This window comes from Xiphophorus hellerii, chromosome 8, assembly GCF_003331165.1.
Source record: "Xiphophorus hellerii strain 12219 chromosome 8, Xiphophorus_hellerii-4.1, whole genome shotgun sequence".
NCBI classification, from domain to species: Eukaryota; Metazoa; Chordata; class Actinopteri; order Cyprinodontiformes; family Poeciliidae; genus Xiphophorus; species Xiphophorus hellerii.
Window position 1 is genome coordinate 14,372,384 of NC_045679.1, and position 22,909 is coordinate 14,395,292.

Consider the following 22,909-nt stretch of genomic DNA (forward strand, 5'->3'; position numbering starts at 1 on the left):
GTGCTGAAAAGAGATGTGGCCTCACCTGCAGGGAGAACAATGAGGAAACAGGCTTGTGGTCACTGATGGTGAAGCCCATGTGACTTTGATACTTATGCTGTATCACTTTAGTGGCTCCGCCCAACCAGGAAGTCAGACCCCGCTGCAAAGATGCATTGTGGGTAGGAACGGGGGAACCGGTGCGACGAAGGCGCCACAGGATGCGGTCTGTCCAGGCGGGTTTTCTCTTCTTAGCACTGATGTATTTAAAAATAAGGGCAAACATTATATTTTACAGAGAAGAAAATGAATATGGGACTTAAATCAAAATCAGTCTTTAATTAGGGTTTCAAAGTGGATAAGTAATTTTAAAAGGTTCTTTTCTGAAGCGAAAAAAAATGAGAGGAATTTACATATATGGATGGGAAAATCAAAACTCTATTTTAGGTAAATAAGGGATTGCTTTCTTTACAAAAAATGTGATGTAAATATGGACTCTAGTAAAATATCGACTGATTATGTGTAGAAAAGACTTGCACAATCACTAAATGACTCTAAGACAAACTGACGATGCTGTTCATGATGTTACTGAAGTAACCCAGGATGTATTCACAGAATATAGAGTATTCTGTCAATGTTTAGAGAAATAAGATCGCTGACATCTGTTGGCACCAGAGTAACAATGTTGGTCAGAATTGGAGCAATCCCAATTGAATCCTACCAAAGTCTTAGTGCTGAGAATTACAGTTTTTGTCAAAAGTCAAGTCTCTACTTCTTGTAATGAGTTACAGGCAGACTGGATATTGCTCTTTTAAATTCCTATGTAGGTTGCTGGTTTGCTAAGTCTTCAAGCTACTGCTCTAAGACATTTTTTCTGATTTATTCCTTCTCACTGGATACATTTGCCTACATATCTTGACATCGTAAACTCAAAATCAACCTCATTAAAAGATTTTTCTGAAATCTCTTAATGAGATAAAAACAAAGAAATCTTTTTAAGGGTTTATTTTGGATTAAAAAAAAACTCTGTATGAGCAGACCTGGTGTCGTATGTGTGGGTTCCCACATCAAACTTATATGTAGGCGGAAACTTGAGCGGTCCCTCCATGAAGCCCTCCAGGATGGACTCTGTGTTTTTAGCCATGTTGAGCTGGAGAATAAACAGAAAAGGAGAATGGCAGACTTTCCATTTCTTTTAATTAGAGCCATAGCTCCCTCTGCTGGCTGCAATCAACAGACAACCCATCCAGAAGAATCCGTGCTTCTGTTTTTAAATTATGAAGTTACTTCACCTGATCCCGTTCCCATAGAAGAGGCAGCTTGCTGCTTTCAATGGCACATTTCACCACATGGATGTCATAGTCTTCAATACGGAAATTTAGGTCCCCAAACCAAAACACAACACTGCAAACACAAAACATAGTCTTGAAATACCTTTGCATCACAGATAATAGTATCGTATATTATTATGTAAAATATGTTAATTTTACTAAAGTATGTGTTTGCTAAATTTATGATATCTCAGAACGCGAGTTTATTTTTGTTTTTCTAATTCTTATTTGTTTTACTTTACCTTTATTTTACCACAAAGTCCCTTAAAATGAAGTCCCTTTTGAGGGAGATTAGGGCCTTTTCACAGTATATTGAACAGAATAAATAAAAACGTTGCACACAATTTATACATCTTAAAAGCCATATAGGAACAAAACCAGATAAAAACTCATAAGAGCATACAAATAACACATCATAAAGTAATTTAAGAGTGGTTTAAGAAAAGCTATTAAACTCTTCAGTCATACAGTTACTAAGTGGATTTTTGCATTCGTTCAGTGACATGAAGTGTTGAAGCTGTAGTAATATTTTCATCTTGCCCAAGACTGTGTTGTAAATAATTAAAAGCCAGAGTTGTTGCCTGCTTTGTCTCAGTGTTTGTTAGTTTTCAAAATGTAAGCATTTTTCTTGACCCAAATAAAAACAGTAATGTCTGTAGACAGTGTCTTATATTCTGAAATTGTGGCCAATCGGCGATTTATCTACTACTGATGGTAGTAGACGAAGAAAACCTAAGTTTCCTGAGTGGTAATAAGTGGCTTGCTAAATGTATGAACTGCTCTGAATAGCCAGGCAGGGTAGTGAATTATTTTTTATTACTCATTACGCATGATTTCATTATGCCACCCTGGACATTTATTCCTTTGAGTTTAATTATTCTGAAGCCTAAATCTCCCCTGAGTTGTTTGTTATGTGTGTAGCTACAGCATGTGGGAGAGTTGGCTGCAATATAACTGTGTGTAGGTGAGAGGAAAACAAAACTGACAAAACAATGATTCACAGCACCTTCACTTTGTAGAAACATTAAAGTCACTCCAAACTCCTTTTAAAAGTAGCGCTGTAAGGAGTTTTAAATGCTTTTAATGGGGGTAGACTTTTGTTTTCACTGTTGTTTTTTGATAACACTAAGCAAAAATGAAGTAATGAGAAATGCTTATCATCCTACTTCATTTTGATCCACACAATAATTGGATTGGCAGACTGTACTTTATCATATTTAGCTGGGATTACGTCACTTGGCATTTATCCTTCCACTGACCTGATTTTTAATCCTTCAGTCCTCCATCATCCAGCTCAAAGTCAGGTTTATGATACCTTGTTTGGACCCCTACTTATTATTACATACAACTTGTGTCAGACAAAAACTCGATCTTTTTATTTTTTTAACTTTAAAACATTTCTCCAAATGGAATGCAGGTTGTTCTTGAAAGTTCTTGCCAGGAAACTAAGCAATTTAAATGAACTACCAATTAGATGAAAGGTCAAATATATAATTAATGATTAAAACTGTATGCTTTGTAATTATTCCACCTGAATAAGCATGACTTATAAGTAAAATTACCCACTCATGGTCCAGGACACCAGTGGCAGTCCCGCCTTCGAACTGCTGCTGCTGAAGGATGCTTTCAAAGTCTTCCATCCGCTGCTCCAAGTTCCTCATGTGAGCCGGCAGGTGACAGTTCAGAAAACACACTGGGTGGCCGAACACCGTCATTCTTGCACTCACGCCACCTTTATTCCCCTTTAAAATAACATGAGAATGTATTTTAATAGAAACCTAAAGGAAAACCAGAATACATCAACCAGATCTGTGCTGGGGGACAAAGTGTTTCTATTTATTTAATTTTTTTTTACATCAAGCCACAGCATCAGAGAGCCAGACAGCCTGCTGCTGCACTGACCTCAAAGAGAAGGTGACTGCACCAGCAGCAGCAGCCAGTGGGGGATGCTGACATCAACATGCACAGGAAGGTCACACACTGACATATTCACCCACACGTGCATGCAGCTGCCAGCAGGATGGAGCACAGGCCCGACTTCTGTGTGCAACCTAACTCTGACTCTAACCCCAAACCAATTTGCGCAGGGTCGCGGTGACACATCGGCGTTCATACCCAGTATCCCCCGAGTCCCGTCCGTGTACTCTGGGTCTGCACACCTCTGAGGAATGGAAGATGGCAGATTTTGGAAAAAACAAGCAGAAGCACTCCTTGCATTCGCTGTGACGCCACCTGGACAGATGAGGAAGGTGACAAAATACTCCATCACATTTTTACAATCAGACAAAGAAGGATGTGGAGAATGATAGATGCACCTACTAAAACATATCCGAAGGGACTGAGCGTGTCCATGCAAAGCTCACTCCACTGGTCTGAAAAAAGAACATCTTTCAGCCTCTTGTTTATCATTGAGTTAACCTCCTGGAGTCTGGATGGTGACAGAAGCAAGAAAATGTTTAAAACAACCAAAAACCAAACTTTAATTTAAAAGAAAAAAAGGACAGCGACTGTAGGGGGAGAGAACCACAGATGACTGAGTGGGCATCCACTGCTGTCGCTCTGGCACTGCTGAGTCGTCCACAAAAACTCGCTTACCCGATGATAAACATGTCAATGCTCCCATCTGAAACATTTGGTCCGAACAGAGACGTGATGTCATCTGGTGGGACAGCTGATCCCACGTTCCATGTGACGATGTACACCCTGACAAACGGATAAGAGCAAAGGGAACGCCGCATTAGACTCAAATTCTTTTGTGTAGGTGAAAATGGGGTATGAGCTGCAATGTAATCCTCAGAGGAAAAGCTTCCACTGGGGCTTCTGCATAAGGTAAAATAAAAACAACCCCACAATTAAGCACCTCAGCGAACATCATTGATGACTAAGTGCTAAGCAAATCTGTGTGTGTATGAGTATCCACATGGCTGAGTACTACCAGAGTCAGAAAAACATGGATTGAGCTGAATATTTTATAAAATTGAACAGGCGGGTGGCTGAATAAGCTCACACTTAAATGTCAACTTCAGCACATATAATCCTGTTGGTTTTCTCGAATGGTAATTTAATTGTTCTGTTATTAAAATAGTACAGCAACGATGAAAATTCCCACTGGCAAACAAAAGCCCAGAGATAAATTAAATCAGCTTGGAAACTAAATTGCAGAAATACACACAGCATTTGTTTTTTTCAAGGTCACATTAAAACCACAAACTTAAAATTTAGTTTATTGGGATTTTATGTGACAGACCAAGACAAAGTAACATGCAAATGTGAAGTGGAAGGGAAAATATATAGCTTTCTTTCTTTAATTTGTAGCAAATAAAAACCTGAATGGTGCGGCAGGCATTTTTATTCACCCCCTTTTAACCCTAAATAAAATCCAGCGCAAGTTAAAAAATGCATTCGGAAACCACCACATTATAAAATGGACTCCACATTTTTGTAATGTAATCTCATTGTGAATTCATCTGTTCTGTGAAGGCAGAGGAACACAGCAGGCGGGTCAGGAATCAAGACACTGAGAAGTCTGAAGCAGGTTCAGGTTATGAAACAACATCCTACGCTTTAACCAACACACAGAGCCTTGTTCAGCCTATCTGGAAAAAATAGAATTAAAAATAAATATATATATACTGTATATATAACAATACATATATTTGTATATAGGAATTGAAGACGACAAAAGATGACCATTAGTTAGTCTGTTGTGGAAATTTTAAACAGATTTTGCACAAAAACACAACAAATTGGCTAAAGAAGCCCTTTCTGTGACTCAATATTTCAAAACACTCTTACTTTCTATGACATTTAAGTAATTAAAACCCCGGATTTGAACTAATACAAATCGGGGGCATTAGGCAAAGTGTGAATCCTTTTGCCAGGCTAAAGTAATAAATTTGCATTCAAGTTTAAATAAAGTTAAAATCCGACTGATTCAGCTCTTATACTCTTAATACCGTATAGATGTTTGAAAAATATATAAAAAACTACTTTATCTATAAAGTCAGGCCAAATTTCTTTAGTTGTGTTTAGTTTGTTTTGCTTATTTTAGCACAATAAGGAGAAATTATATATACAATATCTGTAATTGTAAGCACAGGATTTTATATTTTTTAACAAACAAATTGGTTACACTTATTTTTAAAAATAATATTAATTAATATTTTTATGGTATTTTGTTTTGTGTTTATCTGAATGAACTGTTCACAACTGAAGAAGTTTCTTATTTCACATGTAAAGAAATTCTGCAGGTGTAAAATTTGTGCTTGTCTCAGCATTGGGACGATTCTGTCTAAAGACCGACAACATTTACTGCTGGTGTAAATGAGCTGCTGAGAGTTTAAGCAGTTTTTTCAAGCAGTCTTTGTTTATGAGCAAGGACTTCAGCTAAAGTGCCTGTGGGAAATCAGCCAAACAGCTGTGACTGTGTCGGGCCCCTACGGCTCTTAGAGAAATTTGCTGCTTTGATTCACGTGACATGGAGGACGACACGACAGTTTTCCTTCCACACAATCTTTGTGGGATGGCACCTGCTGCAAGGATCAGGCAAAACAATGGAAATGACTCAGCATGAGTGTTGCTGGTCTTACCTGAAGTCATTGTTCTCTCCTGCTGGCCCCTCAGACTGAGTCTGGCTCTGAGTTGCGCTCCCAGGTGAGGCGGTCTTCTGGGCCTGAGGCTTCAGACTGGGTTTGTGACTCAGGCTTGGGGTCAGGTTGGGGCTAAGAGTTGGTTTAAGGTAAGGCTGCGGGCTCTGGGGGTTGCTCAGAAGGAACGAGGGCTCTGACGAGGAATGCGACATGGCGTTACCGCTGTGAGGAGCCGGAATGCAAACAGGAATCAAGTCTATTTCCTTAGACGACTCCAGTGGGACTTTGGCTGGCTTGGAGGCTGTTCTAGTTCCAAGAGCAGTCGGTCTGGGCCGACTTATGCTTGACAGTGGAGGAGTGAGTCGATCCTCCCCTGACTGCACCCTGCCTGTCCCTTTGGTAGGCGCCTGTGTGAGCTCCAGTCCTAACTGTGTTTTGAGCCCCTCCGATGGATTGAGTAAACGTGGCTCCGGGACTGCGGGCTGAAGAGGTAAAGCTGGACTCACTCTGATCACTGCGCAGGATCCAGGCAGCATGCTGGGACCACAAGGGTCTGAGCCGAGCTGTTTCTGTGGAAGGCGATCCATCAGCCTGCAACAGGATGCACAGAGCAGTTCTCAAAAAGAGAAGCCACGCAACATTCAAAATGCATTGAAAAGTATGTTAGTTTTTAAGTCCCTGCTGTTAGCGTCTTGGAAAATTGTTATATCAGGATCAATTTTTAAATTAAGTTGTCAAACTCAAGGTCCGGGGGCCAAGTCTGGCCCGTCATCACTTTTTATGTGATCCTAAAGGGATCACATAAAAAGGGACATATTAATAAAACCTTTAAGGTGACAGTTATGTGTGTAAATAATACTTTATCAATGAAATCAAAGCAGTTTTCATCTGTATATTGCAAAATTACATCAATATGGAAAGATGTTAAATATAATTTAACTTTAAGAGTTACTCACTGAGACTATTGATTCATGTTTTAATGGTTTCTTAAGTGCTTTTATCAAAAATTCTGCCACAACCATCCCATTGAAGAACTTCATAATCCTGATATGGTCCAAAATGAGAATGAGTTTGACACCCCTGGACCAGAAGCAGCGCATGATCACAAAGTGGAAGTGGAAATTAAATGATGAATTGTTTTAAAATGATTTTACAAACACAAATCCAAAATGGTGTGCTGTGCAGACATGTTCACAACCTCTTGGGTTGTTACTTTAAAGGACTGGAATTTACTGCAATTAAACCTGCAAAATAAAACCAGCTTTATCCATCAACAGACTTGATGATGTTTGTTCATGTTTTAACAAACCTCTGAGGCCTTTGCAGAGCCGTTAGGTTTATTCTGATATTTCAAAGAAACTGTTTATTAAATTTTCTATACTGGATGATATCTAAGCAAAGAATAAAAGAGCATATTTAAAATACATGGAAAGTTACTGCAATATGACAAAATGTGATGTTCAAGAGTTTAGAAGATATAAAGGGGTTTGAATTTAGTGAAAAATTAATTGCATCATATTCTATGTTCTGTCAGTAATGGATTACTGACCATATCACTGTATAACTGGGCTGTAGCTAACTTTCTTTTTTTTCTTACCTATTTAACTGCAGTTAAATTTCCTGGTGATGCTCATTAATCATTGACCCCTTCATAGATGGAGTGTATTACGTTTCTGATTGCATAAGTGAAAGTTGCATTAGGACACACAGCTGTGCTGCTGATAATAGTTCACTTCAAAGCATGTCAGACAGGCAGGTCACAAGGAAGAGGATGGATTACATTAAAGGAGGGCAGCAGACCTACCTCCATTTTACTGTCTGTGAGACCAACACAGAAATCATACACCTCTCCTTCAATTATTCAACATATGCAAATATGTCTCTCCGTCAGACAGAGAAACTCAGCCCTAACATCGCAGAATGAGTTAATAGTGATCAGACACGTTTGGATTCACTTTCAAAGTCAAAACTTTCACGGCCAGCATGAAGTCGGCCTTATTTAATATTCCAACCCCGTGAGTCTGCAAGTCTGAACAGCAGGTTTATGTTACAAGATGACGGAAACGTGAGACAACATAAACTGGAACAGTAAGCAGTGAGAATAAAATCAAATCTTACCTTTTGTGCGTATTTTTAAGTCCAAGGTGAACCACAAGGGTGATATCATGAAGGAACTGAAAATAATCACATGAATCTCGGTTTTCTCCCGCAGCACACACCGACCAAAGACACCAGACTGTCACCAACAAGCCGGGATCGATTAATGGACCGGAGGCAGCCCGCAGCAGGTCGAACCTGTCGGTTCCGTGGATAGCCGACGTCTCGTCACGGCGCAGTCAGGACAGAGAGCCGTCACGCGTCATGCGCCCGAACCTTTGCATGTTGATAATTTGTGCTACACTAATAAAACAAATTACAAAAACAAAACACTGAATCCATACTGCATCACCTTGATCCCGCATGCTGTCTGAGTGCAGCGCAGTTGGTCGCAGCATCACGGCTGTACCTCCACCTCACCGACCCGGCTGCACCTCTCCATCCTCCCTCCCTCCCTCCCTCCCTCCACGGCTGCTGGGGGCGGGCAGAACATGGCAGAGAAATTTAAAGCTGCCAAAGTACAGCCGGACAGAAATAACAGCGCATCTGTCCTGCGGGTGACGCATTAATCCGATAACTGTGCGTCACTGATAGGCAGCATCGATCAATATATCAATAAACTATGATTACTTACTTTGGATATAACTTCTATACCAGGGTGAGCTAGTGTATTTAAACGAGCACTTTTGATCAACAATCTGCAACATAAAACAAAATCTGTTGTATTCCTGTATGTTGGTTGGCAACATATTGATCATCGTTATGTTTAAATCACAAGGGCAACTTATGTTGTTGGGGGTTGTTGTTCAGATGCCCCAAATGGCAATTTAATACTTAAGCGCTGATAATCTATAAAACTAATGTGCAAACATTCGTCAAGTTTAATTCAAACTGTTTAAAATATAAATGTACCTATAAATAAACAGAGGGAGTGGAGGCAAAAATTGCATTTATATAAGTTAATTATCAATATTATGTAGAAATATCTCTGCACATGCATGTTGATAAATTGGAGTAGGATCAGGATTTTTTTATTACTAGCGCACCATATGGATGTATTCAGATTGTAATAAGCATGTAATGATTTCAGTTTTCTATTTTTTTATATTCTCCAGCTAGAATACTTTAGTTATATTACATTTTGCCTGCAATCCAATGCACACAATATTTTAATGAAACAAAGTGCCTGTTTTTTGTGGAAAATGGATCTGTAAATTATTCTCCAAAAAACAAAAACAAAAGGGAAAGGGTTTAATTTTAACTTATTAAATGCCTCACCTCATCAAAACTTGAACCAAAACAACTTTTACATTTTTATTTTTTATTTTTTTGCATCAAAAAATTTTATGCTTATTGGACAGCCATGCTTTAAATGCTCTGAGGAATCAAAGATAATCTGGAGAAATCTAGAATGTTAAAACAAGATTTTAATATCATAGACAGATTTTAATTGTCAGGCTAGGCATATTTTAAAATGCTTCATGTTTACTGTCTAAAACTGAGGACAATATATTTAATAATTAATTACATTTTAATAATTAATTTAATTAATAATGTATTTGAATTATTATTATTATTATTATTATTACTTTTAATAGTGTGTTTTATTTCAAAACCTTGAGTCATTTTCAATAGTGGTAAGGCAGTTTAAACAAAATCAAAAAATTCAATACAGTTCTACAGAAAGCACAACTTTTATTCTTCTGTATACATATACTGTATGTACATAAAGAAAATAACGTTGAGCTGTACAAATTACACTTTTTATTCCTCAGCATTTGGACAATGCAGTTTACACATTTCATGCCAAAGTTTATGGAAAACATATAATTTTTCTTAATTGTTTTTGTAGGGAAAAAAAAAGCAAGTTGCATAATGAAATAAGAATTTATTTAACTGACGCACAGACTGCAGCGAGCCCTGGACAGCATCATCATCATCATCATCATCATCATCATCATCATCATGAAGGTCATGCTCAGACTCACAGTGGGATTAATGCAGATGTGTAATCTCAGAGGAATGAACTGACCCGAAGCACCAGCTGTTCTCTTAAATCACACAGACAGCAACAATTCCCTGCAAACTAATACCATCCATTTGTCACCGTTGGTTCACAGTGAAATGGCTCCGATCGAATGGTAAATATTTATCTGGACAAGATCACAAAGTCATCCTTTTGACCTCAGGTTTTCTCGGTGCGTTTATCTGGAAAGATCACAGTGACTCATGGGCTCTCGGAGACTTATGGCCGCTTCTTGGTTTTGACGAGGCCCTTCTCCACCAGGCAGCGGTAAAACTCCTGGATGTACGTGTACACACACTTCCAGTCGGGCTCCTTCATCCGCACCAGGTCCTCAGCATCCAGCAGAGGGGGGCAGCCTGCCAGCCTCCTGAGGACAGGATGTCAACACAGATAACTCAGACAATACGCTCTCAGAAGACTACATTTATTCTTGTTCACTTTGAGAGATGAGAGCTCACTCTGCAGTGCTGAAAGCCAGCTGGAAGTTGTCTCTGGGCTTGTAGGGGTTCAGGGTGGAGTATTCGAACGCGTCGGGGTAAAATCGGTGCACCAAGGCGCAGAAGGCGATGCCGTCTTTCCAACTGGATGAGAAGTTCTGGATGTCTACCCCCTGTTTTGGCCGCATGTAAGAGAGAGGAACCGGTTTTCAAGAGCCGTGGCCAAATGGGTTTCAGGGACAGAACTGTGCACAGTTCATATGGGCAATAAAACAAAGCATAAGCTAGCTGGATGGAGGTTTACCTCATATGGCTCTGTTTTGGCCCTGCACCAGTCCAGAAGCATTTGTTTGACATTTTTAGCATTGGGTGGTTCAGCAAAGGAACATTTCTGGGCTGAGACAGCAGCAGGACCAGCCCTGCAGAGGAGAGGAGGCAGAAAAACAGTCATTAATTATCTCACTTTCAAAGAAGAGGAAGCAGAAATGCCATATTTTGACGATTATGTTGCAAACATAATCTAATTCCTCATGTCTCTCACCTGCCTGTGGTCTTGCTGATTGGAGTGGAGGATGACGGCTGACCTGCTGACTCTGAAACCACAACAGATTCATTTTTAGCGATGATGTAAAGCAGAAAACAGCAACATCAGAGAGTCAGACTTACTGTTCACCGATGGCTGCTGGTTCATAGATGCTCTTCCGACGCTAACAGCTCCTCCCGTTGTCCCTCCTTTATTCAAGCCCTGCTGTTTCAGGTCTTGGTGCCTCACACCGCGCTCCTGCTCCCTTTTTTCTGATCGGAAAAGTCGAACTCAGAAAAGTCTGGTGTGCATAGCCCAAAATGAAATCCTAGCTTATCAACGACCTTCAGAGGTTTGTTAGAAAACATTATATGACACCAGCAACATAATCAGCAAAGCAGACAAGTCAAGGAGAGAAAATAAATCAGAGAAGGAGCTGAAGTCCATGGTAACTCTAGAGGAGCTGCAAAGATCCTCGGATCTAGTGAGAAATTCAACCAACAGGATAAATATTAATCATTCTTTCCCCAAAGAGAAGGGCAAAGATGATAGAAAGTGAAAAGATTCCCCTTTGAGACTGGGTTAGAGTTGCATTTTCCAGCTGTACGATGACTCTTAGCATACAGCCAGACTTACAATGAGACAGTTTAGATAAATGCATGTTTACGTGCTGGAAGGGCCCAGTCAAAGTCCAGACTTAAATTAAGAGGAGAATATGTGGCAAGACATGAAACTTGCAACACAAGAAGCACTGTAAACCAACTCTATTAAGAGATCAAATTGTTTTAGCTTGTGGCTTTTATCCTTCATCATTCACTGAAGGCCACAAGTGTTTCTAAGTGTTTCAAATGTCACTGAAGTCTCACCTGATCGTCTTCATGCACCAAGTAGGTGAAGCTAATCTGGAAAACTTTGGATCTAAACCTGACCTTAAAAAATGTATCTAGGTTTACAATGCTGGTAGGGACACTCTGAAAGACCTGCAGCCAAACTGCACAGTACTGACTCAAGTCACTATGATACAAATAAACAATAAACCTTGTGGATTTTAATTTGTGCTTGTATGATTTTTACCTCTCTTTTTCTTGAGCAGATCCCTCAAAGCAGCTCGAATCATCCGCCTCTCTTCAAAATCTGCTGCACTGTCCAGCTGCAAGCGGAAAACAGTCACTAAATAACTGTGTGTATTTTTTTCAAGTTTACCCAAAGAAAAACCAAGTGTTGCCGTTAGTTAAAGGATAAAAAGATAGAATGTAATGATAGTCTCCCAATAATCCCAGAAACTCAGTATTTGCATGAATGTAGTGTCATTTTTTTTATGGGCTCACCATTTTGTTGAGAACATCTTCATCCTCAATAGAGGCCAATTTCTCACTGGTCAACGACGTTGACCCTTCATTTTTTGACTCCATGTCTTAATAGCGAACCTGGTTGGCTGAAATAACAAAACAAATACGTAAACAAACGCATTTCTGAAAGATATCTTAGCGACAAGAACGAAAACAAAACAAAACTGAAAGCGCCTTTCTACCCTGTAAAAGAGGAGAAATCCAAAATATCCTAACTTGCACAAATTAAAAATTTTTTTTTTTTGGAAGAAATGTAGTAAACAAAGCTGAAATATGTACAGCAGCTTAAAAATGAGCAGCTGTGTGACAAATTATTAGTCCAACTGAAGCGCCGCATATTGCAGCAGAGCAACTGCACTAAACTTCAACATGTACAAATATAGTAATGCTATGGAAGAAGCTGGTTTCTAAAACAATCTGATAGCAGAACTAAACAATTTGTCGAGAGTCTGACTATATATTTTAAGTTTGATGTCACAAAATGAGGAGAACAACATGGTAGCATGTAAAAAAAATTAATATTTGAATAGGAAAATCATTGTGGTTAAGTGTCTGGTGTAACTCACCTGTTATCAGGATGCAAACCAGCTCCTCTGATGGCAGCGTTTTGGATGCAACACTCCCGTCTCACTTTCTTTCTCCTCTGTTAAACCTTGTGCAGAAGATCACAACTTGCATCTCAGTGTTTTATAGGGATGCTTATTCAGGGCAGAGAGAGTTCAGATTGCTTATGTGAACCTCCCAAAATAGGAGAAAGGAGAAGGAGGAGGAAACTCTCTGAACTCATCCATCTTTGTCACCTCCACTCTGAAACTTTGCTGCTCTTGTCACAGGATCCAGGATAATGTGATCCCAAAGATATCAGGAATCTCTTCAGATCAGTGTTTTAATGTGTTTTGCACGAATCCTTTTTATTACAATTTACCTTCAGAGTGCAGCAGCAGTTTGGGATGTGAAGGGTTAACAGGGGCAAAAAGTGAGGAGCACTGCCTTATTCAGGCAAAAGGCTGAACAGGAACTTTGTTTACAGAAGCAGAGGAGCCTTTAGGCGGACGGACAGAGCACATATTTGGAATTCAAACACAGACATCTGCTGGGAAACATCGGTAAAATATAAAAACATAAGCAGAGATTGTTTAGTGGTTTAAAAGTTAAGGGACGTTCAGGCATCAGGTTAGTAGGTCTGAAACAGATAAACTGCGCCATCTAGTGTTGACCTCGTAGAACTGCTAAAATATTTTCTGTTTTCAGACGGCCTGACTTTGCTTTCCGGAAAACCTCAGGGGTTGGAAACCATCTCGGTTTCACACAGCGTGAGGCAGCAGCAGAACTTCAGGCTTTAATATCCAGATAGAGATGGAGATTAGGAAGTGACATAGTAAAGCAGCTTACAGCTGATTCATGTCAGAAAATCACAACTCAAATATCTAATTATCTACAATTATCTGATAATCTCCTGCCATTATGTAAAGCAATTAACCTTTAACTAATAGTCACAATACCTGCCTTTACAAATTAACAGAATAAATAAATGAGCTGCATGGTTTTGGTTTTCATTTATTCAGAAATACAAATCTTAAAAGTGTGGTGTGCATTTGCATTTATCTCTACCCAAGTCAGTAGAAAGTAGTCAGTAGAAACACCTATGACTGGATTTATAGTTTCACAACTATAACTACAACTTTCACAAGCTCAGTCAGGAAGCTTTTATGCTCATCACAGATTGTCAGTTGTATTTAGCGGTAGGTACAGACTTTGACTAGGCCACTCTTAAACATGAGTACACTATGATCTAAGCTGTTTTATTGTAGCTCTAGCTATGCTTACGGACTTTCTTTAACCCCTCAATTTCATATATTTTAATTCTGTAGCGAATTTCAACACAGAAAACTTTTATTATCTTTTTTTTGCTTTATCTCATCAATTTTACCTAACTGATAACTCACTTGCTACATATCCAACTTACCTATCAATTTATGAAGCAATGTAAGGAAAGAACCATTTTCACAATTTATTATTTTTTGAAGCCAAAGAGTGAAAATACTCCAGAAAGTTCACCTAAAACAAAGCAGAAGAATTCATTCACACCAAATTAGTGATGAGGGACTTTAGTTCCTTTATTTGTTATTCCAGTCCACATGATTTGTTAATTTTCCTCATCTGCAGGATGTCCAAATAAGGCATGAGGCAAAGATGGTTCATTCTTTAAGCAGTCGAGTTTAAACCAGCCATTAAGGGCTACAAAATACATAAATATAATAAAATAATTATTTACATCCAACCAGCTTTGCACTGAAAAAAACAAACATGTACAAAATGAACCGTAGGCTTTAAAGGCAGAAACACTGCAACCTGTCAGTGCAACACAAGCATCCTCCCCCAAACTGTTATCCATTTAACATAATATTAATAAAAACATATTTTGTCCTTGATATGCACATTTATTAGTTTTTATGCAACATTATATTGAAATTTTGTAATATTATTGATTGAATGTTGAGTTCCAGTGTCTTATTAAACAGCTGAGACATTCAGGGAAACCAGTGAAAATGTGTTACATTTTCAGAATCATTACATGTACTGCATATCTAAAATAAATAAAGACAATTTTTAAACTGAATTAGGGTTACAAAGAAACAGCGATCCTACATTTCTTATCTTCATTATTCTTGTGTTAAATGGATTTATAAATGGCACCCTGGCAATAAAAATATGTCTTTTTTTTCTTAGGCAAATGAATGAAATTGTGATGGGATCTTTTTTTACATATATAAATATATCGTGGAGTTATTTTGTAGGATCTCAAACTCTGAACTGCACACAACAAGGAGCCACTGACGGAGCTTGTAAAACAACATAAAGTAAATATTTGGCATACCAAACATGCTAAATTCAGGGTGGATCGCATGCAGTCTGGATGCTTTCACATAATGGAGTGCTTAGAAAGAGACAAATGCTTACTAGTATTAACTGTATGACACTTGAAGAAAGCCTACAGCATTTTCAGCATTTTCATTTTCGCTGAGACGCTCATAAAAAAAAAGTCTATATTTTCTTTTCAAACTCCCTAAAAAAGCATTAGTGAAAAGAATAGAGCTAAAAAGGAACATCATTCTTCTTTTTTTGACCTTTTCCACAGGAGGAAGACGAGCTAAAGTTGAGCGACACTCCTTAGAGGACTTGTGACACTAATTATCAAAGTACGCTGCGAGGAAGACGACGTGCTGCTCATAATTGGACTAACCCAACAGAGACTTCTTGAGAACACAATGTAGGGCTTCAAGTGGGGAGTAACAGAAAGGTTCATAGTGGAGAACAAAACACACAGCTTCGGCCTCTTAGTGAGGATGTGCTTCAGTGGAAAAGAGGCGACTCATTGCACAGAACGTTTCAGCTCAACAACACCCGACTCCTGCTTTACGCAACAACAACCACAAAAAAGCTGCCATAAAACCTCAACCCCTGTCCAAAATGGAACAAGGCAACAGTACCATAAATATAGCTTCTTAATACAAACTTGAGTTTAATCAGATTCGGGGTCAAAGTGCTTCCAGAGTCTCTGCAAACCTGACCAACCGTCCCCGAGAACATTACAGCCCTCTGGAGCTGAGAACGCTTTTCACAGTGGAGTAGTGTGTGAGACAGAGTTGGTAACTTCAGTGGTACCAAATAGCTCGGAGTGCTCATGCATGCATATAGCTCTATAGGCTAGATGAGGAATTAATTTGAACCTTTTCCATGAAAGGTCATGGTGTTTTTTTTTTCCGGTGCAGACTCCAATTCTGTGTCAAGAACATGAATGAGTTGGCACAGGGAAGGAAGGAAATGTTCTGCCACTTATATGACACAAATTACAGCGTATCCAGTGATTATTTTTCTTCATTTTCTTTATACTTTCAGATCAGTCCATTTTCTCTTTCCCATCCACTCCTGGTGGATAATTTGTCTTCTCAAACACCTCCTCCTTAACCGAACCTCCGCCAGACTCGGTTTTAAAATCGGTCCCTTCAAGCTTAGCCTTGCGTGCGTCCATGTAGCTAACGATAAACTCGGAGTTCTGATAGATGAGCATGCCGGACAGCGTCAGCACGGCGCCGGCACAGCTGAGCGTGGACAGCTCGCTGCCGAACAGCAGCTGAGACAGCAGCAGGTTGCCGACTACGTTCAGGTTGCCTAGGACATGCAGGGTGACGGCCGAGGTGAGCGTGATGACGCAGCAGCTGGCCAGATTGTACATGACCGAACCCAGGCAGCTGAGCAGGATGAAGACCCACAGGTGGCGGTCGTAATGCAGCGGCGACTCCAGCAAGGCCCAGTTCTCCAAGGCCAGAGCGGCCACAGCCAGGATGCAGAAGCTGGGAATGGACATCAAGTAGAGCAGGAAGACGGAGTTGATCTTCTCCTCCTGAAGTAAAATGCCTAAAAAATAAGAAAGAAAGAAATTTTAAATATATGTCCGTCTGACTCCACACACATGTATATGAACTTGGGTTACATCCCCTTCTTAATCTAAAGGGTTTTATATTATGTTCACCCACCTTTGCAACTACAAGAGCTTTAACTCTTTTGGAAATGCTTTCAACAAGGTTTTTGAGAGTGTTCGTTGAAGTTTTTGACCATTACTAAAATGCATGTATGTGGTCAATAACTTCATTTAGCACACAGATGTGTAAAAGCTATTCTTGCACTTTTTTCAGAACAGATTGTTCATAAAAATATGATCAGAATTAATTTTTGTTTACATCATCTGAAGGCCTACTCTCATGATACATAAACTGTACTTTACTTAATGCATTTAAACACATTACTAAGAGATACTAGAGTTTTTGATAGAAAACACTTGTTTCTTGTTAAAGATTGTAGGGATCTTTTAGTCCATGAATAAAAACTTTTACTTCCTGCGTCAAACTCTATCCAGTCACTCCATGTCCTGTCCCAGCTATTCTACAACACGTATTATGGGAATGTTTTGGTTTAGGTGACTTTCATAACTGCTTACTTTGTTTTTATAGTCAAATCATGAAGAACTGTAACAACAATCATGTGGATAGCATGAATATTGCTGGACATTATGCAAAGCTCCTCTTTGAAAGCCATGTTTCATATCTCTTTGAGTCATAATGGACAAATGTTCTCTGTATTTCTCTCTTAGTGGAAACAACAAAGGCACCCTTTAGCTTTTTTGTAAATAGTTTGTTTCCGTTTGTTTGTTGAAAGATTTTTTTCTACACATTTTTCTCCCAACTGTACTTTTTTCTCTCTCTCTTTATAGGCGTGTCGCTGGCAAAATGTAGCTGACATTGCAGATTTCTGACAGGTTACAACCAGAGCGATCTCACTGAAAGCTTGCCTCCAGCTCACAAACTGCTGAAGTGTCATCAGAAGTTAATTTGACGTTTGAACAAAAAGACGAACTTGACCTGAAGTGGGACAGAGAAACGGAATATACTGAGGGGAAAGTGTTACAGCCGGCCGGAGGATGAAAATAGCTACTTGAAACCTGAGACTACATCGCAGAACATTTGATTTGCTGGACTGTGTTTACATCCTCTGGCCCAGAAACAACAACAGTACTTAATGTTTCTTCCAGCACTGACTTAACTCAACTTAATGAAGAAAACAAGAACATTTCCGCAGTCTTGTGACGTGTGTCACCGACGCTTTCAGGGGTATGATAACCCTTTCCACGCCAGGATCACAATATGAAGAGGGTTCCTACAGGTTTTAGTAACTTACATTTAAAACTAAAACTGTATTACTATTACAATTTTATCATGACTTATATTGACCAAACAAAAAGTTAACTCAGGTAGCATTTTTTTTCTGCTAAAACTGAAGATTAAACCATTTTTCAACTCATATGAAATGAGACTCCCTGTTTTCTGTTTTACATAAGTTAGCATGAGCAAAATAATATCTGTTTGCTAAAAGCTTGAAAAGTCGGAGATCATTTTTAATGACTTTCTTCAAATTTAAAAGTTGATTAGAGTGTGTCTTTCTTAGCTAACACGGGCTGAAAAGCCATTCGGAAAGAAAAAAGCCGTCAGATGAAACCAGATTACAGTTTGCATGTATACTCTGTAACAAAACACATTATGAGACGTAAATAAATTGAACTTGAAGTTTACGGTCAGAATGACCATTGTAACAACTGGGTGAAAAAAGGGGGGAAAGTTTCAAGCCTCAGTATGGAAGTGGGCAGGCCATGCTGTGAGACAGACTGATTCGCTGGTTCGAAAGAACATGAAACACGAAATAATAAAACAAAATCTTAAGATATTAGTCAGGATGTTAAAGCTTGGATCTTTCAAATGAACAATGACCCTAAGAACTACAAAATTAGTTACAGCGCAGATTAAGGACAAAGACATAAAAAAGCACTGATGTGTGAGCAGAGCTGAGAAGTTGAGCGCCAGAGTGGCAGCTTGGAAACCAGATTTGGTTACAGCAGTTCTGTCAGGAGAAATGGGTTAAAAAGTCCTAAAATAAAGTTGATGAAAGGATAATAAACATTTAACTTAACTTATAGAGCTTAAAAGACAGCTCTACTAAATACATGTAAACTTCTGAATTGAGAAGAAAGTAATAATGACATTATCTTTTTATGTTAATATGGGAATTTCACCAATAAAAATACTTTTGGTAGTCCTAACTGACCTAAAAACTGCATGTTTACTCTGACATGATGTCAAACATTAGGTTAGAAACATTTCTGTCCTTTTATATTTGTGCAGGAACAGTTTGTTTCACTTGTTATAACTTAAACAAGTTTAAGCTTACTTTACTAACCTATGTCTTGATTTAAAATCCCAAAAACAGCCAACAAAAAGCCAGCTACTGGAGGAGAATCATTTTGTTGATTTAAAGGGAGCAGGTGGCGTTTCCTGGGCTTTCTGAATTATGACACACACACAGCAGCCACAGTGTGTTGATAGCTACAGATGCTATCAACACACTTAAAACAAGCAGAAAAATGTAATGTATGAAGTATATTTGAGGATACATTTAAGACGTTTAATAGCTGAAAATTAGATTATTCATTGTAAGATTTTGAGGCCCTGCAAAACTCTGATTTAGCAGTTCATTCATCCTAGAAACCTGAAGATCCGACTGCGTTTGCAACAAAACATTGAGCCTCCATGCAAGTTTTTAAACTCATGTCTTCTCAGACAAGGGTCACGTTGCAGAGCGTAATGACATTACAGCCCATTAATCTACTGCAAACAAACACTCATCTGTGGTGCAATACAAAACAGGAAACCAGCAGCTTTAAATTAGACAAAGCAACAATGATTCAGTAAGAGTTCAAAACATTAGATACTTATCAGAACAAGAGTTAGTCCTCATGACATCAGTGAACTTTTCAAACAAAAAGTTCAGTTTGTTGTTACAATGTTTTTACCCACTTGATAAAATTTTTAATCTTCTCTGGCAACACAGCACTTTTGTTCAAAAGAATTTCTTGAACAAAGTTCATCGAACCCAATCAGGAAAAACAAACAATCTAGACTGTCACATTATACAAATGATTGTTTGTTTTTTCTGACCATGTTTGGATCATCAAACATTAGAAACATGAGATTAGGCTGTCAGCAGATTCTACTCACTCACAGACGTGCAGTAATGTTTATATTATGTTCCCTAGGCAACCAGAAGCATACTGCTGTACCATTCCACCTTAATAAGAGGGTGTGTCGACTCTAGACTGTGGAGTGAATCATCAACTTGCTCCACAACCACAAACTAATGTGGCGTCCAGAGGAAAAACGTTCCCTGAAGTCACCGGCATGTGCAAAAAGTACAGAAAGCATCTCGCTTGGGTCACTTATTTAATAAAATAAGTACTTTTAATTGTTTTATGGGGTAAAAAAAAACACAACAAAAACACTGTACTCACTCTGCTGAATGGACTTGACACCCCTCAACATGGTCGCTGCAAACACAAAGAAGCATCCGGTCTGATCGTACTGGACTTCTCCCATGATGCTGAAGGACGCTCCCAGGCAGATGGGCATCATGGCCGTGTATTTGATGATGTGGTGCTGCTTACCCAGGATCAGAGAGGAGATGGCCAGAGTAAAGAGCGGCGTCGTAGTGTAGATCATTTGTGCAAACGACAGCTGTACATAGTTCAGACCGATGTTTCCAAAGGCGATGCTGGCACAGAAAGTCAGACTCAACAGGAACACTTTACACTTAGCGTTCGGAGTCAGGTCCTGCTCAGCGGCCCCTCTATGTCGGATCACCCGCAGCTTGATCAGCCCGTAGTCCACCACGATTGCTGTCAGCATATGCAGCGCAGACAGCAGCAGAGGGTACCTGAAGTTGTAAACTGCGAAAATCCATTTGTTGAGGCTGGAGATAGTGGTGCCGGTCACCAGCCAAACGATGACGGCTGAGAGCAGATGGAGCATCTCTGCAAGCGGCCTCCTCCGGCTTCTGGCTCGCAGAGTCGCCTCGCATTTTGAGAAGCCATCGGTGCTGGTCATGTTCGTAGCATGGTCCTCTCTGTAAGGCAAGCACATGTTGAGTTCGTTCTTCTCATCTCCCAAAGAAATTAAAAAAAAGAAAATTAAGCTGTCAAGCTGGAGATTCTAAAAATAAAAATATTAAAAAAATATTTCCTCTGAGACGCAGCTGTTTCCCCAACAGTGGTTAACCAGTCTGTGTTGTCTGTGAGAGATGTGTTTTCAAGCAACGCCTAAAAACACGTGTTCCTATTTTGCATGACAGCCGGGTTGTGTAACTCACCCTGAGTTTGTAAGATGACATATGCTTCAGTGGGAAACAGACAAGGGAAAGGAGGAGGGGACTGAACTGTTTAGGGAGGGCTGGAAAACAGTATGTACCATGGCAAGTCGGTTTGTCATATAAAGAGGTCAAGATCTTCACAGTCAATATTCCAAATTCAATTCTCCAAATTTAAAATGAAACATCAGAAAATCAAAAAAAAAGTGTGTTTTATTTAGGTGCCTTCAAGAACTACTTTTCTGGAAATATGGAGATGTGAAAATGTATTTGCATTTTTATTTTAGACAATATGAATAAATACAAAATAAAGCTCTCAAATGACTTCATTTATAAAAGGAAAAACTGAAACATAAACTGACCCTATGGGAAAAAGTTATTGCTCTCTAAACCTAATAACTGGTTTCGCAAAGAAATTTGTGGTCACATCATCAAGTGATGATTTTCGCCCATTCTTCGTTGCAGAACTGATCTAATTCTGGACTTTTGAGCATGAATTGTTGCTCATAATTACTAAAGTTTAAATAAGAGATTGTTTTAGTGCTTTCTTTTCCATCTGAAACACACTAAAAGTGGTCCACCTCAGAAACTACAATACAAAGTCTCTTCAAAAAAGCCAAAATTTACTTAAGGTTTCACAAATCACAAACCTGGGCTTAAGGTTTCAGCTCTTAGAGTAATCTAGCCCAGGTTTTAAAAGGTTAGTGTCGTAATTTTTGAACGTGAGCGACAAATTAAGTGGAATTGCCATTTCCCAAATCGCAAGCTAACTTCAGCTTGATTATATGCGACATTGGCCTGCCATAAATCTACCGTCTCCAGGAGGGAGACTGGGCGGACTGGTTAGTCTTGTCATGATGCTATGAAGCCACAGGCACGAACAGAGCATGATGCACTGAAGATAGTAGTGCTGTAAACATAGACAACAATTTACATATTTATTGACGGAACTGTTCCGAAAATCGCAACCTTGCTTCTAACAATACGCTTTAAAATAGTGAGGAGTTATATATTTAGCTGCCTATTGCCTTTAAAAGGCAACTTACCTCAGTGCCTGGTTGTTTCGCTCAGCCAGGTGATGTACAGCAGCTCGCTTGTTACTCCTGTCAGTGCAGCTAAAGTTATGCTTTCACTCACGCCTCTATGCGGCGACGGTTTCCAGTCACAACCGTTGCAGTAAAATGTCCTACTTGGTCATAAAACAACAAAGCAGTGATGCTAACATGCTAGTTCACAGAACTGAGCAGTATTATGTAACTTGACGAGCACAAACGTCTTTGCGCCGATGTTAAGCTAGTAACCTGTCCCTGTGTTAGCTAACAGCAGGTTGTTCTCTCCAAAAACATTTTTAGCCGTTTCTCCTGCTTCACTTCCCGCGATGTTACCGCCCTCTGGTCTCGCGTGAGTATAAAAAGCATTTTTTTTATCAACACATTTTATCACAATAAAATGGTCTCTGCTGTTACCTTGTTCCTGGAGCACCGTCAGCATCTCCAAAGCTCCGCCAGTCGGAAACTGCACTACCAGGCAGCAGCCAGCAGGGGGACATGTTTCAGTTTCATTGGATGGTTTGTTTAAAGGGCAATGCCACTTTTTAAAAAATGCTGTCAAGAGCTGGAAACTCAAAATAAGCATATTGTACTCCAGTAAGAGCAGCACTACTTCAAAATATTTTTACTCAAATGAAAGAGAAAAGTATCCAAGAAATCACTCAACTAAGTAAAGAACAGTATTTTGGTAAAAGGCTACTTGAGTGCTAAATCTGCGTGTTTTATTTGATATTTAAAACGTATATCACCAAAAAGACAAAAAAACTAAATAATCTGCAAT

The 22,909-nt window shown here is 39.2% G+C and overlaps 3 protein-coding genes and 1 long non-coding RNA gene across 5 annotated transcripts in view; 1 reads left to right on the forward strand and 3 right to left on the reverse strand.

Moving 5' to 3' along the window:
- Positions 1–8,163, reverse strand: part of inpp5ja (inositol polyphosphate-5-phosphatase Ja) — a 10,702-nt gene extending 2,539 nt beyond the window's left edge. Inside the window, exons 1-9 of the mRNA XM_032570750.1 lie at positions 8,018–8,163; positions 5,900–6,490; positions 3,906–4,013; positions 3,630–3,738; positions 3,426–3,542; positions 2,877–3,052; positions 1,272–1,383; positions 1,020–1,129; positions 26–236 (exon numbers count right to left, since the gene is read on the reverse strand). Of these exons, the coding sequence (XP_032426641.1) occupies positions 26–236; positions 1,020–1,129; positions 1,272–1,383; positions 2,877–3,052; positions 3,426–3,542; positions 3,630–3,738; positions 3,906–4,013; positions 5,900–6,486 (1,530 nt within the window). The 5' untranslated portion in view covers positions 6,487–6,490; positions 8,018–8,163. The remainder of the gene's footprint in view (positions 1–25; positions 237–1,019; positions 1,130–1,271; positions 1,384–2,876; positions 3,053–3,425; positions 3,543–3,629; positions 3,739–3,905; positions 4,014–5,899; positions 6,491–8,017) is intronic.
- Positions 1–9,849, forward strand: part of LOC116724959 (uncharacterized) — a 12,740-nt gene extending 2,891 nt beyond the window's left edge. The window contains exon 2 of the long non-coding RNA XR_004340298.1: positions 8,112–9,849. This is a non-coding gene — a long non-coding RNA (uncharacterized LOC116724959). The remainder of the gene's footprint in view (positions 1–8,111) is intronic.
- An 18-nt stretch (positions 9,850–9,867) lies between these two features.
- Positions 9,868–14,293, reverse strand: smtna (smoothelin a). Its single transcript, XM_032570755.1, has 8 exons — positions 12,898–14,293; positions 12,311–12,417; positions 12,057–12,132; positions 11,126–11,254; positions 11,001–11,052; positions 10,764–10,878; positions 10,481–10,632; positions 9,868–10,389 (listed from the first exon to the last, which is right to left on the reverse strand). The coding sequence occupies exons 2-8, from the start codon at positions 12,392–12,394 to the stop codon at positions 10,242–10,244; spliced, it is 756 nt and encodes a 251-aa protein (XP_032426646.1). The 5' UTR covers positions 12,395–12,417; positions 12,898–14,293; the 3' UTR covers positions 9,868–10,241.
- A 130-nt stretch (positions 14,294–14,423) lies between these two features.
- On the reverse strand, positions 14,424–22,752 carry slc35e4 (solute carrier family 35 member E4). 2 transcript variants are annotated; one of them, XM_032570751.1, is made up of 3 exons: positions 22,546–22,752; positions 20,229–20,839; positions 14,424–16,750 (listed from the first exon to the last, which is right to left on the reverse strand). In XM_032570751.1, exons 1-3 carry the CDS (start codon positions 22,626–22,628, stop codon positions 16,233–16,235), a joined length of 1,212 nt encoding a protein of 403 aa, XP_032426642.1. In that variant the 5' UTR covers positions 22,629–22,752; the 3' UTR covers positions 14,424–16,232. The 2 variants fall into 2 exon arrangements, with proteins under 2 accessions (XP_032426642.1, XP_032426643.1); XM_032570752.1 differs by lacking the exon at positions 22,546–22,752 and adding an exon at positions 22,126–22,506.
- Positions 22,753–22,909: the final 157 nt, after the last annotated feature.

Excerpts from the sequence above, each read along its gene's own strand:
- slc35e4 (XM_032570751.1), bottom strand. The coding sequence starts at position 22,628 with ATGTCCCCCTGCTGGCTGCTGCCTGGTAGTGCAGTTTCCGACTGGCGG. Across the intron at positions 20,840-22,545 it reads GACGGTGCTCCAGGAACAAG|AGAGGACCATGCTACGAACA; the intron begins GTAACAGCAGAG and ends CTTGCCTTACAG. Across the intron at positions 16,751-20,228 it reads TGTCAAGTCCATTCAGCAGA|GCATTTTACTTCAGGAGGAG; the intron begins GTGAGTACAGTG and ends CTTATTTTTTAG.
- smtna (XM_032570755.1), bottom strand. The coding sequence starts at position 12,394 with ATGGAGTCAAAAAATGAAGGGTCAACGTCGTTGACCAGTGAGAAATTG. Across the intron at positions 10,879-11,000 it reads ATCAGCAAGACCACAGGCAG|GGCTGGTCCTGCTGCTGTCT; the intron begins GTGAGAGACATG and ends TCTCCTCTGCAG. Across the intron at positions 10,390-10,480 it reads CTGGCTTTCAGCACTGCAGA|GAGGCTGGCAGGCTGCCCCC; the intron begins GTGAGCTCTCAT and ends TCCTGTCCTCAG.